General features: G+C 41.7%; 4 protein-coding genes across 10 annotated transcripts; 2 read left to right on the top strand and 2 right to left on the bottom strand.

The window, feature by feature from the left end:
- LOC135169177 (probable phospholipid-transporting ATPase IIB) lies at positions 1–4,931 on the top strand. Of its 2 annotated transcripts, none has more exons than XM_064133914.1 (3): positions 1–660; positions 1,397–1,541; positions 1,625–4,931. In XM_064133914.1, exons 1-3 carry the CDS (start codon positions 491–493, stop codon positions 4,655–4,657), a joined length of 3,348 nt encoding a protein of 1,115 aa, XP_063989984.1. In that variant the 5' UTR covers positions 1–490; the 3' UTR covers positions 4,658–4,931. The 2 variants fall into 2 exon arrangements, with proteins under 2 accessions (XP_063989984.1, XP_063989985.1); XM_064133915.1 differs by lacking the exon at positions 1–660 and adding an exon at positions 960–1,202.
- Phers-m (Phenylalanyl-tRNA synthetase, mitochondrial) lies at positions 4,898–6,523 on the bottom strand. Its single transcript, XM_064133941.1, has 3 exons — positions 5,794–6,523; positions 5,325–5,617; positions 4,898–5,219 (listed from the first exon to the last, which is right to left on the bottom strand). Exons 1-3 carry the CDS (start codon positions 6,521–6,523, stop codon positions 4,929–4,931), a joined length of 1,314 nt encoding a protein of 437 aa, XP_063990011.1. The 3' UTR covers positions 4,898–4,928.
- A 37-nt stretch (positions 6,524–6,560) lies between these two features.
- Positions 6,561–9,497, top strand: LOC135169189 (transmembrane and ubiquitin-like domain-containing protein 1). Of its 6 annotated transcripts, none has more exons than XM_064133948.1 (4): positions 6,561–6,697; positions 7,752–8,083; positions 8,164–8,482; positions 8,724–9,497. In XM_064133948.1, exons 2-4 carry the CDS (start codon positions 7,768–7,770, stop codon positions 9,172–9,174), a joined length of 1,086 nt encoding a protein of 361 aa, XP_063990018.1. In that variant the 5' UTR covers positions 6,561–6,697; positions 7,752–7,767; the 3' UTR covers positions 9,175–9,497. The 6 variants fall into 6 exon arrangements, with proteins under 6 accessions (XP_063990018.1, XP_063990015.1, XP_063990013.1 ...); XM_064133945.1 differs by having other exon boundaries at positions 6,619–6,758; XM_064133943.1 differs by having other exon boundaries at positions 6,641–6,870.
- LOC135169175 (isoleucine--tRNA ligase, cytoplasmic) lies at positions 9,475–13,474 on the bottom strand. The gene has a single exon (XM_064133912.1). The coding sequence runs from the start codon at positions 13,408–13,410 to the stop codon at positions 9,583–9,585; it is 3,828 nt and encodes a 1,275-aa protein (XP_063989982.1). The 5' UTR covers positions 13,411–13,474; the 3' UTR covers positions 9,475–9,582.
- Positions 13,475–13,642: the final 168 nt, after the last annotated feature.

The raw sequence follows: 13,642 nt of genomic DNA, 5'->3' as shown, positions 1-13,642 counted from the left end.
CACAACACATGTATATACCACTCGTCTGTTGTTTATCTTAGCTCACCGATAGTAAATCATTTTTTTTTGATTCCCGGATTTATAATTAAGTGCACTATTATCTCACAGTTTATGATCTCACCCTGACACTGAGAGAAACAAAATCATTAAAGTCGTTGAGGTCTCGGGGGAGTTGCAGCGAAATAAAGTTGAACAGCAGAAGGACTGAAGAATCACGTAATTACCCAAGTCAAGACATTATTGCCGAATTAATTAATAATTGCTGTTTGACAATTAAAGTGTCGTGACAACTTGCTGATACTTCCTACGGAATTAAATACTCATATGCTGGTGAAAATAAATATTTTGTGTGCCTCAGTAGCAGTTAAAGACGAGTAAAATGGGTCTAAATTGTTGATAATGATCATCAAAATATTCCAAATTACTTTAATCAACGATAAACAAATATATCCAAGGCATGCAAAGTCATTACCCGTGAATCGTGGAGAGAATGAGGTTAGAAGAGATGCCACTGCGTCTCAGCTCGGATGATCGCAATTTTGAAATGGATGAGGAGACTGATTATCTTCTCCAGCCATCTGACGATAATTATCCTCCCATCATCAAGAGAAATAGAAGAATGAACGCTTGTACTGGATTTCTCAAAAATTTTCTCTGTGGGTGAGTTGATTTGGCCGTCTCAAGACTGATGACGATCTCCTAAACGACATGTCCTTCCTTAATTAATTTTACTTGTTGATGTTCAATTGGAATGACAGATAATTGATAACTTGAGAATTGTTTTTATGGTCGTTCGACTCCTTCTTGGGGTCTCATAGATTCAGGGCATTTATTCTCCAGGCGATTTGAATTTCTCAGCGGGTTTTTCCCCCCACCGCCACCTCACGGAGGTTTCCTTTGACATTAGAATAATAATAATAGTGTGGGTGCTGTCACACTTCCAGGAAAATCGTCAATAAAGAGACTAGCTAATCGTGAATGATAAAGGAATAGATTTTTGTGGAGTATTTCACTGTTTTATTGCCTCTTGCGCCTGTTTGGGGGGTTTAATTACCAGAGGGGGAGATATTGCTCTGGTTTTTATCGATCAATGTAAAGTAATGTGAGGACAGTACCATGGAGATACAGAGCAGTGTTTTGAGAATGTCGAAGGAGGATATTCCACTGATATCAAAACCCAGGAGGGGTGTCTTCTGGATGAGGTATATCTCCATTTTGTTGGACTCATTATTACTCATTTACTTTCAACAACAATTTTGTTGTTGTTCATGGGATGGACTGCGCAGTTGTGCGGATGTGTGTGTGCGTGTAGTGATTCATCAATAACGGTTGATATCCCCCTTGATTATGGTAATTTCTGATCGATTTTCAGGAGTATTTTTAATTATTTGTGTAGGTGCTGCAGCTGGATGTGGAGACGATGCTGCAGAGAACGAGAACTCCGAGCCAGGACTATTCACATCGGCAAGCCCATAGGGGAAAAGTTCCCCACGAATGTCATCAGGAACCAAAAATACAACATCATCACTTTTTTACCATTTGTAAATATTTTCTATTGTGGTACTGTTTTATGGGAGATGATTACGATAGTCAAAATTGAATCTCCAATATTTTTCTTTCTCAGGTTCTCTTTCAACAATTCAAATTCTTCCTGAATCTCTATTTCCTGATAATGGCGAGCTCCCAGTTCATCTCAGAAATAAGAATCGGTTACCTATACACCTACTGGGGGCCACTGTGTTTTGTTCTAGCAGTGACAGTCTGTCGTGAGGCAGTGGACGACTTTCGTCGTTACAAAAGAGACAAGGAAGTCAACGGCCAGAAGTACAAACGTCTCGTGAGAGGATCTGACACTCCCGAGTTAGTTCCCAGCTCAAAACTCAAGGTCGGAGACATGATAATCGTGGAGAAGGGCCAAAGAGTCCCAGCGGATCTGGTTCTCCTCCGTACAACCGAAAAATCCGGAGCCTGTTTCGTCCGAACAGATCAACTCGATGGTGAGACTGATTGGAAACTCCGGCTGACGATACCCGCGACTCAGAAACTGGAGAGTGACTCTGAATTATTCGATATGAAAGCGAGCCTTTACGTCGAGAAACCCCAAAAGGACATCCACAGTTTCATAGGCACCTTCACCAGAGAACACGGAGGTGAATTCATTGAGGAGAGTCTCGGGGTGGACAACACCCTCTGGGCAAATACTGCTGTTGCTTCAGGGTCTGCCCTCGGTGTGATTGTCTACACAGGACAGGAGACAAGATCCCTGATGAATCATTCCGCTCCTAGATCGAAGATTGGACTCTTGGACCGAGAGATAAATCAACTGACGAAAGTACTTTTTGCTGCTGTTATTGGTCTGGCCCTAGTTATGATGTGTCTCAAGGGCTTCAACGGTCCCTGGTACAGATACATGTGCAGATTTATTCTCCTGTTCTCCTACATCATTCCCATAAGTCTCAGGATCAACCTAGACATGGGTAAAACCTTCTACGCCTGGTGCATTCAGAGGGACAAAGAGATAAACGGAACTGTGGTGAGAACAACGACAATACCCGAAGAATTGGGACGAATCTCCTATTTACTGAGCGATAAAACTGGTACTCTTACGCAAAATAAAATGGTCTTCAAGAAATTGCACTTGGGGACAGCATCGTATGGACAGGAGTCATTCGACGAGATATCCACAGTCTTGAAAAATTATTATCCAACTGACAGAGAGATGAATTGTGAAGACAGAGATATTAAACGAAAGAGAAACGTTCAAAACACTCCAGGAATATCAGGAAAAGTCAGGCGATCTGAAAGCACTAGAATCTACGAAGCTGTTCATGCTCTTGCCCTTTGTCACAACGTCACCCCAGTTTATGATACCACAACTGCTAATGTGAATGACGACGCTAGTATTACGACGATGGAGACAGTGGACACAGGATCGATTCAGAGTCAGACTGAGTCAGATCAGCATTACTATAATTTTGAACAGACGAGGACCTATCAGGCATCGAGCCCCGATGAGGTTGCCCTGGTCAAGTGGACCGAGGAAGTCGGTTTGACACTCTTCCAGAGGGATCTCAATGCCATTCAGTTGAAGGCCGTCAACGGGGAGTTGATGAGCTACACGATACTCCAGATATTTCCCTTCACGTCGGAAACCAAGAGAATGGGAATAATCGTTAGAGATGAATCAACTAAAGACAAGGAGATAACGTTTTACCTGAAGGGGGCTGATGTTGTCATGTCGGGAATCGTTCAGTACAATGATTGGTTGGATGAGGAGTGTGGGAACATGGCTAGGGAGGGCCTCAGGACCCTGGTCGTTGCGAAGAAAAGTTTGAGTGAGGAACAGTATTTGGATTTTGAAACTAAATACAATGCAGCGAGGTGTGCTGTCAATGACAGGCCTTCCAGGGTGGCGGCAGTCATTGAGAGCCTCGAGAGGGAAATGGAGCTGCTTTGTGTGACAGGAGTTGAGGACAGACTCCAGGAGAGAGTCAGGCCGACGTTGGAACTGTTGAGAAATGCTGGAATTAAAATTTGGATGCTCACTGGGGATAAATTGGAGACTGCAACGTGCATTGCCAAGTCATCGAGACTCGTTTCGAGGACCCAGGGACTTCATATATTCAAAAACGTCGTTACGAGGACTGATGCACATCTGGAGCTGAACACATTCAGGAAAAAACAGGATTGTGCACTTGTTATCAGTGGAAATTCTCTGGATGTTTGTCTTCAGTATTATCAGACTGAATTTATGGAGCTGGCATGTGGATCACCAGCAGTCGTTTGCTGCAGATGTTCACCGACTCAGAAAGCTGAAGTTGTTACGCTTATTAAGAGCCACACGGGGAAGAGGACAGCAGCTGTTGGGGATGGAGGAAACGATGTCTCGATGATTCAGGCTGCAGACGCTGGGATTGGAATCGAGGGACTGGAGGGAAGACAGGCTTCACTGGCTGCTGACTTTTCCATCTGTCAGTTCAATCATCTTGCTAATCTGCTATTGGTTCATGGGAGGAGGAGCTACAAGAGGTCTGCTGCTCTCTCTCAATTTGTCATTCATAGAGGGCTGATTATCTCCACAATGCAAGCTGTTTTTTCAGCTGTTTTTTATCTCTCTTCTGTCGCACTTTATCAGGGATTTCTCATGGTTGGCTATGCCACCATCTACACCATGTTTCCAGTTTTCTCGTTGGTGCTGGACAAGGACGTGTCCAGAAGCGTCGCCATTAAGTATCCAGAACTCTACAAAGACCTCAGCAAGGGAAGATCTCTGTCGTACAAAACATTCTTTATGTGGGTACTCATCAGCATTTATCAAGGGGGTGTCATCATGTATGGAGCACTGATAATGTTTGAGGATGAATTCATTCATATTGTCGCTATCAGTTTCTCTGCTCTTGTGCTGACTGAGCTGATTATGGTGGCATTGACCATCAGAACTTGGCATCACATTATGGTTATTGCTGAATTGACATCTCTCGCTTTTTATTTACTGTCTTTGTTCGTTTTAAAGGACTATTTTGATGCTGAATTCATCACGACTACTGATTTCTTCTGGAAGGTCCTTGTTATTACACTGATATCCTGCTTTCCTCTTTATGTACTCAAATTTTTGAGAAAAAAATTCTCACCCCCGAGCTACACTAAGTTATCGTAATTTCATTTCTGTATATAACGACATGTAAATTATTTTTTATAGGGAGTGAAATATTGATAAGTATTATTGTCGAATTTAATCGAGGGGAAGTTTGAAATTTTCTGGCCGGAAGGAATTTGGCTACGTGGAGACCTAGACTTTTGAAATTACTGTTTGGTTATTTTCATTGTATGAAAAACAATCTGTTGTAATTGGTCAATTGATTATTCTCGATGGAGGATAAAATAAAATGTTAATAAATTAATTTAATATATTTTTTATTTTGTTGATTTTATCTGAGCGTTATGTTTAAATTTTTTTCTGCATTTTTGGCTATTTCTGTGTGAATTTTTGTTACTTCTTTTTGAGTCAGGGTACGCTCCATGTGCCTGTAAATTATTCTGTAACAGTGAGATATTTTCTTTGTCTTTGGGTGAGTGAAATTATCGATAAGGGAAATTTGTTCGATGATATCACCACCGATATCACGGGCCAAATCGTAAAAATCGTTTGAAGAGAATTCCTGATTCTCTGGTAACCAAAAGCTCAAGTCGTTGGAACACTGGGGATAGACACTGATTGGCTGCAATTCGAAATAAACAAAATGTCAAGTGATTGTGAACAATTATTCAATGTAAACTTAGAACGTTGACGGAATAAATGAATGAATTATTAAATCGTGGTATACCTTGTACGTTACTGGAGTGTTTGGATCATCGAAGTGGAATTGGCTTAGAAATCCCGAGTCTGTGCTGGAAAACAATCTGATGTCTGGGATGTTGTAGAGACACATTGCTAGCCTTTCCAGCCCTAGACCGAATGCCCAACCGATTCTGTCATTTACTCCAGAATTTTTCAAGATTTCTTGCCTCATGATACCACATCCCAGAACCTCCAGCCACTGATTATTGTAGAAGACTTCCAGTTCCCAGGATGGATGAGTGAAGGGGAAGTACTGGTCCACCCAACGACATTTTACGTCTTCGATACAAAAGCGAAAACAATTGAAAATAATTTCTATTCTCTTTCGAGATATTTTTTTAGTTTCATGAAAAAATTGGATTGACTCAAATTCAATTGCTTAGTCATCTTAACTTCCATGTTTATTGGGTCCACTGGGGACCTACCTTAAAGAAACTTTTGTCATATTAAACTACCTTGTCCAAATAATACCTCGGCAAGTCCCACCAAATCCCTCTTCAACTCGTGCTCCATAATCTTCGTAGCTTCCAAAGTATGTGCAGCCTGCTTCTCACTGCTCTCCTTTCCCTTGTTCTCGAACAACTGGAGTCCCTCAGGATCAGTGACATTCTCGAATATCTCCTCAGTATTGCATAATCTAACAGCATCGACCTGATGAAACACCGGATAGTGAGTGGCATCGATTTCATCTCGTCTGTACACATCTCCAACGACAAGAAAATTGTTCAGTCCCATGGAGATGAGCTCAGACTGATGAGCTGTTGTATGTGCCCTCAGCAATGACTCATTATTTATGTAATAACAATCGGTTTTGCTCCGGCTCGGGTGATCCCTCGGAATCAGGAGTGAATCAAAATTCTGGTGGACCGACACTATCGGCTTCTGATTGTCGAAGACACTGAATAGAGGATTTCCACATTTGTTCTTGTAGTGACTATAAAAATAATTCACTATCCTCTGACGAACGTGGGACAGGGGATGATATTTCTTTGTGTGAATATTACGCCCCAATTTTTCTATTATTTTTGGTGTGATATTTGTCCATTCGTCGGTTACGTATCTCTCCCCCAAGAGTTCTAGCTCGTTGGGTGATTTGTTCAAGTGTTTGGCTGTGCAGAAGTTCTTTAATTTGATGAACTCCTGGGGTTTGAGGGAATGAATTCCTCTCGTGATTACTCGAAACATTTTTTAATTGTTGAGGGAATTCGGTAAAAAACAACACATGTTTACGAACCTCTCGGAGACGACCCAAGCGCCACCACGTGACTGGTGTTAGCACACTCGGTGGGAAAAAAAAGTCATGAAAAAATAAGCAAGGGTAGACAACACGCGCAAATAATCCTTGGAATTATCATTTCAGTAAGGAAAATCCTGTGAAAATGTTGATAGCAAGTTGAATCGTTGGTGATCATTAACTGTGGTAATGTGTCTCTACTTTGTAAATGCATGAAGTGAAAGGGAATTGATGCTTTGATGGTGACAGATGTCATTGAGGATCAGTTATCATTGAAAATTTAGTCTGTTTTTGACGTGTAAGTTGCCTTGAAAAAAACAAGTTACTCACTCCCTCCTTCTCTCTCCAAGAAAATATTTTTGTATTATAATAATTATCAATTGTTAAATGTCAAATTAGTTTCTAAAAATCAGGGACTGAACTCAATGTTTTTTTCTGAAGTGGGGAATATTGGATTCACTTCAATCAGAGGTACAATTATCATTGTCATGACGAGTCATTTCTGTAATTGTAAATACTTTTCTGACAGAGTGAGGCAGATGACCTTCTTCTGGGTGGCATTCATCGACAATTCTCTCTTCTTCGAGTTTTTTATTCGTTTGTGGTGAATTATTTACGGTCAGACGTATAAACTTTCTCTTAACCTCAACTGTTGAATGAAGAATGTCGCGAAATTGGTGAAAAATTGTCTGGTGTTTGCGAATGGCAAAATCAAACTTTACAACTCATTTTATGGGACAATCAGGCTCTTCCAGTATTTGCAATATTGTTTATAGAAAAATAGAAAAAAATACTAGAGACGAAACTTTCGATACAATAGTTTACTTTATTTCTGCACGACTTTTCTTGGAATTTACTAGAAAGATTTTGAGGAAAAGTCTCAAATACCGTAAGCTAATTCAGTCGTGACGTGATAAAACGAGATAAGTTGACTTATTCCAAGTTTGTGAGCAATATTTCCAGATGTAAGAGAGAGAGAGAGAGAAAGCAGGATTTCTATCATGACATTCATTGTAATACTCACTTCGCTCCACAAAAAAGGTCATGATAAAAATTTTGCTACCTCTTCCAGCTTCCGAGATAATTTGAATTATCATCATACGACTTTTACACATTAGCATATTCATCACGTGATATTTTATCGATGATAATTTACCTGGCGATAATATTTATTTGCAGATTGTAATTTTGGAGAATGACGTTGATCGAAGGAGTAGGTGACGAAGTCACTGATTTTTTTATTGTCGTCGTTGTTATGGTTGTTGGATGGCTGGCTTGGTGCTCCACAAATATATCAGAACAGCCCCTCATTCGAACTGTTCTAATCCTCCAGCACAGGACACGTACTAGAATCGCCGAATTGCGAGCTAATCACTCAACAGTGATTACAGACAATTTCACGTCGAGAGCCTCGAGTTTCGAGGAAACAACAGCTAATGAAGAAACTACTGAACCTAACAGTCAGACTCGTGGCGAGGGTGAACAGACGTGCTTACTGGAAAATCAAAATGGTGAGGAATTATCGCGACATTTATAATTATTCATATAATTGTTGATGACTGGGGGAAAATTTTGTTTCTGTGATTTTTAGTTCCTCAAACATCGGAAACTTCAACTCCTCCAGCAGCTGGTGGAGCAGCTTCTGAGGAAGTCCTCATCCAGGCTATGGATTCAGTAACTGAGGATTCAGGATCGACTGATGGGAAATTGGCTAGTACACAAAAAACAGAAACCAACGTCAACGAAACGACTACCCCTGTTTCCTCTGGTACAACTGAAGCCTCTGTTGATTCTATTGATGGAACTTTATTGAATGACGGGGAGGAAATCATTATTAAACTGAAATTTATCAATGATGACCAGAGAATTGTCAATGGAAGGCCCAAAGAAATGCTTGGAGACTTTAAAAAGTGAGGCAACTATACCAAATGTTATCCGAGCAACAATTTTTATTCCACAATTGAGTAACGAGGTGGTAAAACAAGATAAATTCACTTAATACAAAGTGTTGTATTATTCAATTGAGTTTTTAAAAAAACACTAAACCACTTCGCTACTGAATGCATGCCTGAATTTTTCAATTATTTATTACTATATTTAAATCGTAATCCACAACAATATTTAATAAATAGATTTTTATTCCTCTTGCAGACGTCATTTCCAAGCAGAGCTGGACTCTCAAAAACGAGTCAGATTAGTATTCAATGGTCATGTACTTCAGCCAGACACTGACACCTTGGAGCAATGTGGGCTCTACAATAACTGCGTTGTACATTGTTTAGTGCATCAGCAGTGTCCAACCTCAGGGAATGCAAACAGTCATTCCTCAAACGATTCATCCTCCTCGATTTATTCGAATCCTCAGTCATTTCAGAATATGACTGGTGCTGGCACATCAGTGCACAACGAATGGGATCTTAGTAGATTGCTCGTAGGTCTAATATCACTTGTACTGATAATAGCCTGGTACTCGCGATACTATTATGCCCAATTGTTTACTGCTGCAGCAACAATAGCACTTTACGCGTTAACAGCGGTATTCACACTCTCTCTCGTAGGACATTTTTTCCCTGATCAGGACAGTCTGAGAAATATCGAGTAATTGATCTCCTTCATTCATTTGATTCCTGTGTTTCTCTCATTTTATTTTCTCTCCTACTTTTTATTTATGAAAAAATTGTCATTGCAACTTAATTAATCAATATTTTTCCTTTTGTTTTCGTTGTAAAATATTTTTATACTTAGAATTCTGAATTTCGGTGATCAATTATCTGTTGTAGAATTTCATTCTAGTAGATGTGAATACACTTTATGAAAATATTTGTTTACTGAATTCATAAATAAACACTATGATCATCATGTTGCGCATTGTGGAAATTAAAAAAAAATAAAATAAAAAAAGTATTATTTAATAGTTTATTCGAATTAGTCGTTTACAAAATTGCTTTGTCCATCCGCCAAATAAATTAAAAAAATTTTCTTTGAACTAGTTCAATGTTGGCTCTACATATCAGTTGAACATTTCCCTCATGCCTTCGAGATTATTCAACACGAATCCCTGAGGATTTTCCAGGAAAATTGAGTAAATTCTATTGTTGATCTCCTGATTAACGAATTTACAAAAAGGTTTTTGGCTCCCTCCAGACACTTGTTTCGGGATCTCATCAGCCTTAACAATGATTATAGTTTTCTTATTCATGTTTTGACACTCGAAGTCCCCCTCCACTTTCTTCCCCTCGAAGTAGATGTCAAAGTTCCTTCCCAAGAGCCCAAAAATTATGTCTATTTCACGCCTGAGCTGCTTCAGAGTAATTCCGGTTCCGTCCTTCTGGTTCTCCAGGAAGACAGTACCATTGACACTGGTAGCTCCATACCTCGGCTCCATTCCTTCCAGAATGATGTTGACATACTTGCAGACAGGTTCATCTGCCTTGCTCCCTCCCTTCTTCACAAGCACCAGTTTCATTTCAACTCCCTTGATCTTCTGCATCTCTTCGATGATGGCATCTCCCCCAGATGCACCGCCCAGCTCTCTCTGAGGAGTCTTCGTGATCCCCTCAATGAACTCTTTGTAATCCCCAATGACCTTGTAAAGAGACGAGTCCTTATCGGATATGTCATAGTAGACCTCAGCCTCATCAGTGGGCACTAATTGAGCCTTTTTCCTGAGTCTCTGAATCCTGTTGATGATTTCCCTAGCGATGCCCTCGTGCTGCATGCTCTCATCAGGCGTGACATCCAGCAGAATCAAGACATTACCCTCGCAATGTGCCTCGTATTTCATGGACAATTGTTGAGCTGTTGGTCCTGAGAAGCTGAACATCAGGCGAAGATCTTCCTCCCCAAGTTCATGATTATTAACAACGATTTTCTTGGAGACTAGAAACTCCTGGAGTTGAGCATCTGACAAGTCCTTGATGGCTTGAATTATACCTTTGAACTCACCCTTGAGTCTGAATCCAAGGGTTTTGTGATCAGGCTCTGCTCTCAAACAGACTCCGTACTTCTGTTTGTCAGTTGTTACTGTCAACTCCTTGACGTTGAGCTCCTCCAGAATATAGGACTTGAGATTCACAATTTCCTCGAGGATCATCTCGTCCTGATGGATAACCACAATCTCTGGGAGAGGATATTTAACCGGAATTGTCTTCCTATCTCTGACAATTCTTCCGAGCTCGATGACAGTCTGCATGTACGACACGGACCTCTCGATTTTTTCATCAACCAGTTGTAGATTCGGCTCGGGAATCATCTGGTAGTGGACAGACTCTGCTGAGTCTTGTTTCGGGGCTTTTGGGAGGAGATGCACAATCCTCTGGTACATGAATTCACTCAGGAACGGAGTGAAGGGGGCGTTGATACGAGTCATCGTGTAGATTACAGTGAAGAGAGTGTTGAGAGCTCTTCTGCAGTCCTCAGGGCCGTTGTCACCCTTTATTCTCCTCCTGTTCATCCTGACATACCAGTTTGTCAGGTTGTCAATGTACTTAATAAGCCTTGGTACTACTGTGTACAGTCTGTACCCCTTCATCTCCTTCTTCAGGAACTCCAGAAGAGTCTGGGTGAATGAAATAATCCACTTGTCCATGATGTTGTTAGAAATGTTATTCAATTCGTTTTCACTCTCGTTGTAAATGAATGTGGTTTTCTCATCAGTTTCGTATCTGTCGATGTTCTGCTGGAGGAATCTGAAGGCATTGTACCAAGGTAGAAATACGTCCTTGATGATGTCTCTGACGCCCTCCTCTTTGAATCTCAAATTTTCAGCTCTGACAACCGGCGAGTTGATGAGGTAAAGCCTCAAGGCATCAGCTCCAAATCTGTCCACAACCTCCATAGGATCCGGATAATTCTTCTTGCTCTTCGACATTTTCTGTCCATCGGATGCCAGGATCAAGCCATTACAAACGAGATTTTTGAATGGCGGCTTGTCGAAAAGAGCTGTTGAGATCACCAAGAGGGTGTAGAACCATCCTCTTGTCTGATCAATACCTTCAGCGATGAAATCAGCAGGGAAAGTCTCCTCAAAGTCCTTGACTTTCTCAAAAGGATAATGCAGCTGTGCATAGGGCATGGATCCGGACTCAAACCAACAGTCAAAGACTTCAGATATCCTGCGCAATGGTGGACATCCGGGTCTCCTCGATGGAATTGTCAGGTGATCGATGGACTCCCTGTGGAGGTCGGATACCTTCTGTCCTGTCAGTTTCTCCAACTCGGCAATACTCCCCACACAGACGACCTCTTTCCTATCTTCCGAGATCCACAAGGGCATGGGATTCCCCCAGTATCTGTTCCTGCTGATGGCCCAGTCCCTGGCGTCTCTCAACCAATTACCAAATCGTTTGTCCTTGACGTAATCAGGTACCCAGTACGTCTCACTGTTCGATGATAATAATTTATCTTTGACGGCCTCCACTCTTATGAACCAGGATGGAACTGCTTTGTAGATCAGGGGAGTGTTTGATCTCCAGCAGTAAGGATAGCTGTGAGAGTGACCAACGTATTTGACACATTTTCCTGATGCCAGGAGATTCTTAACAATTTCCTTATCCGCATCCTTCACGTACATCCCCTTGAAATCTGACACCTCATCAGTGAATCTTCCTGCGCTGTCCACTGGACAAATTGGCTCCTGATCTCTGGTTATTATTCCAGCCTCCAGGCAGCACCTGTAATCGTCCTCACCGAAGTAAGGCGCCTGGTGAACGATTCCTGTTCCAGTGTCTCCAGTGACGTAATTATCGTTGAGAACTCTGAATGCGTTTTGTTTTTTCCGCAGGTCTTCGAAATAAGAAAATAGTGGCTCGTAGCTCTTTCCCTTCAGCTCTGACCCCTTGACCTTCCCAATGACTTCGTAAAGATCGCTCGATTTGTAGACCCTCTCCAGGGCGACCTCCAGTAGAATAAAGATCCTCTTCGAGGCTTTATCGCTGACCTTCACGTACTCAAAATTGGGGTTGCAACACAGAGCTAAATTACTGGGTAGAGTCCAGGGGGTAGTTGTCCAGGCGACGAGGCAGACCGTCTCCCCAGCTGGTCCTTTCTCATTCAGGAGTGGAAATGTGATAAATACCGATGGATCAATGACTTGTTTGTAATTCTGGCCTGATTCGAAATTGGATAAAGGAGTGTTGCAGCCCGTTGAATACGGCATCACCTTCACACCCTGGTAGACCAGACCCTTGTTAAAGAGCTCCTTGAAGATCCACCATATGGACTCCATGTACCAAGGGTACAGAGTTTTGTAATCGTTCTTGAAATCAATCCACCTTCCCACTCTCGTTACTATTCTCTCCCATTCATCTGCGTATCTCATGACAATGTTCCTGCACTCCTTGTTGTAATTCTCAATCCCCATTTTCTCGACATCCTCAGGGCCCTTTATCCCCAAAGCTTTGTCGATCTCAAACTCCACAGGAAGGCCATGTGTGTCCCAACCAAATCGACGTTCCACATGGTATCCTTTCTGGTGAGCATACCTCGTGACGATGTCCTTTATCGTTCCAGCAAGGATGTGACCGTAGTGAGGTAATCCCGTGGCGAATGGAGGTCCATCGAAGAACGAGTACTTCGGCTTTCCTTTTGACTGTTTGAGACTCGTCTCGAAGACTTTGTTGTCTGTCCAAAACTTCAGGATCTTCTGCTCCTCCTGGGGGAAGTTTATCGTCTCTGGAAGCTTCTCACGCATTTCGTCAATGCTTTGTTTCTGGGTCTCAGGACGTGACAACTGCCGGCGAACTGAGCACGAGGATTGGGTGATGCAAGTTAATGCAACCGAGACTTTTGAGGTTGTTTTTGGGACATGACTTATAGCATACGGATACCCTGGTGGCATACACTGTAGTATACGAGGTTTTTTCGAGTGCAGAATCTAAAGGATGTTATTTGTTTTTGGAATTATGATGTCATCGGGAATTTGCTGAGAAAGGGGTGAGACGGGTTATCGATATTTCTACATGATTATCACGTTGTTAAATGCATTTCATCAGCTCATGAAGTCCAGGGAATCGTCGGCGGGAATTTTAAGCACACGACCTCTGCCATTTTGTCGTCACATAGGGACGGGC

This window comes from Diachasmimorpha longicaudata, chromosome 14 (genome assembly GCF_034640455.1).
Source record: "Diachasmimorpha longicaudata isolate KC_UGA_2023 chromosome 14, iyDiaLong2, whole genome shotgun sequence".
NCBI lineage: Eukaryota > Metazoa > Arthropoda > Insecta > Hymenoptera > Braconidae > Diachasmimorpha > Diachasmimorpha longicaudata.
The sequence above is the reverse complement of the archived record's forward strand: the minus strand, read 5'-3'. Positions and strand labels throughout refer to the sequence as shown.

Excerpts from the sequence above, each read along its gene's own strand:
- LOC135169177 (XM_064133914.1), top strand. The coding sequence starts at position 491 with ATGAGGTTAGAAGAGATGCCACTGCGTCTCAGCTCGGATGATCGCAAT. Across the intron at positions 661-1,396 it reads CTCAAAAATTTTCTCTGTGG|GTGCTGCAGCTGGATGTGGA; the intron begins GTGAGTTGATTT and ends TTATTTGTGTAG. Across the intron at positions 1,542-1,624 it reads TCATCACTTTTTTACCATTT|GTTCTCTTTCAACAATTCAA; the intron begins GTAAATATTTTC and ends TTTCTTTCTCAG.
- Phers-m (XM_064133941.1), bottom strand. The coding sequence starts at position 6,523 with ATGTTTCGAGTAATCACGAGAGGAATTCATTCCCTCAAACCCCAGGAG. Across the intron at positions 5,618-5,793 it reads CGAGGTATTATTTGGACAAG|ACGTAAAATGTCGTTGGGTG; the intron begins GTAGTTTAATAT and ends TTTGTATCGAAG. Across the intron at positions 5,220-5,324 it reads ACACTCCAGTAACGTACAAG|CCAATCAGTGTCTATCCCCA; the intron begins GTATACCACGAT and ends TTCGAATTGCAG.
- LOC135169189 (XM_064133948.1), top strand. The coding sequence starts at position 7,768 with ATGACGTTGATCGAAGGAGTAGGTGACGAAGTCACTGATTTTTTTATT. Across the intron at positions 8,084-8,163 it reads CTTACTGGAAAATCAAAATG|TTCCTCAAACATCGGAAACT; the intron begins GTGAGGAATTAT and ends TGTGATTTTTAG. Across the intron at positions 8,483-8,723 it reads ATGCTTGGAGACTTTAAAAA|ACGTCATTTCCAAGCAGAGC; the intron begins GTGAGGCAACTA and ends TTCCTCTTGCAG.
- LOC135169175 (XM_064133912.1), bottom strand. The coding sequence starts at position 13,410 with ATGCCACCAGGGTATCCGTATGCTATAAGTCATGTCCCAAAAACAACC.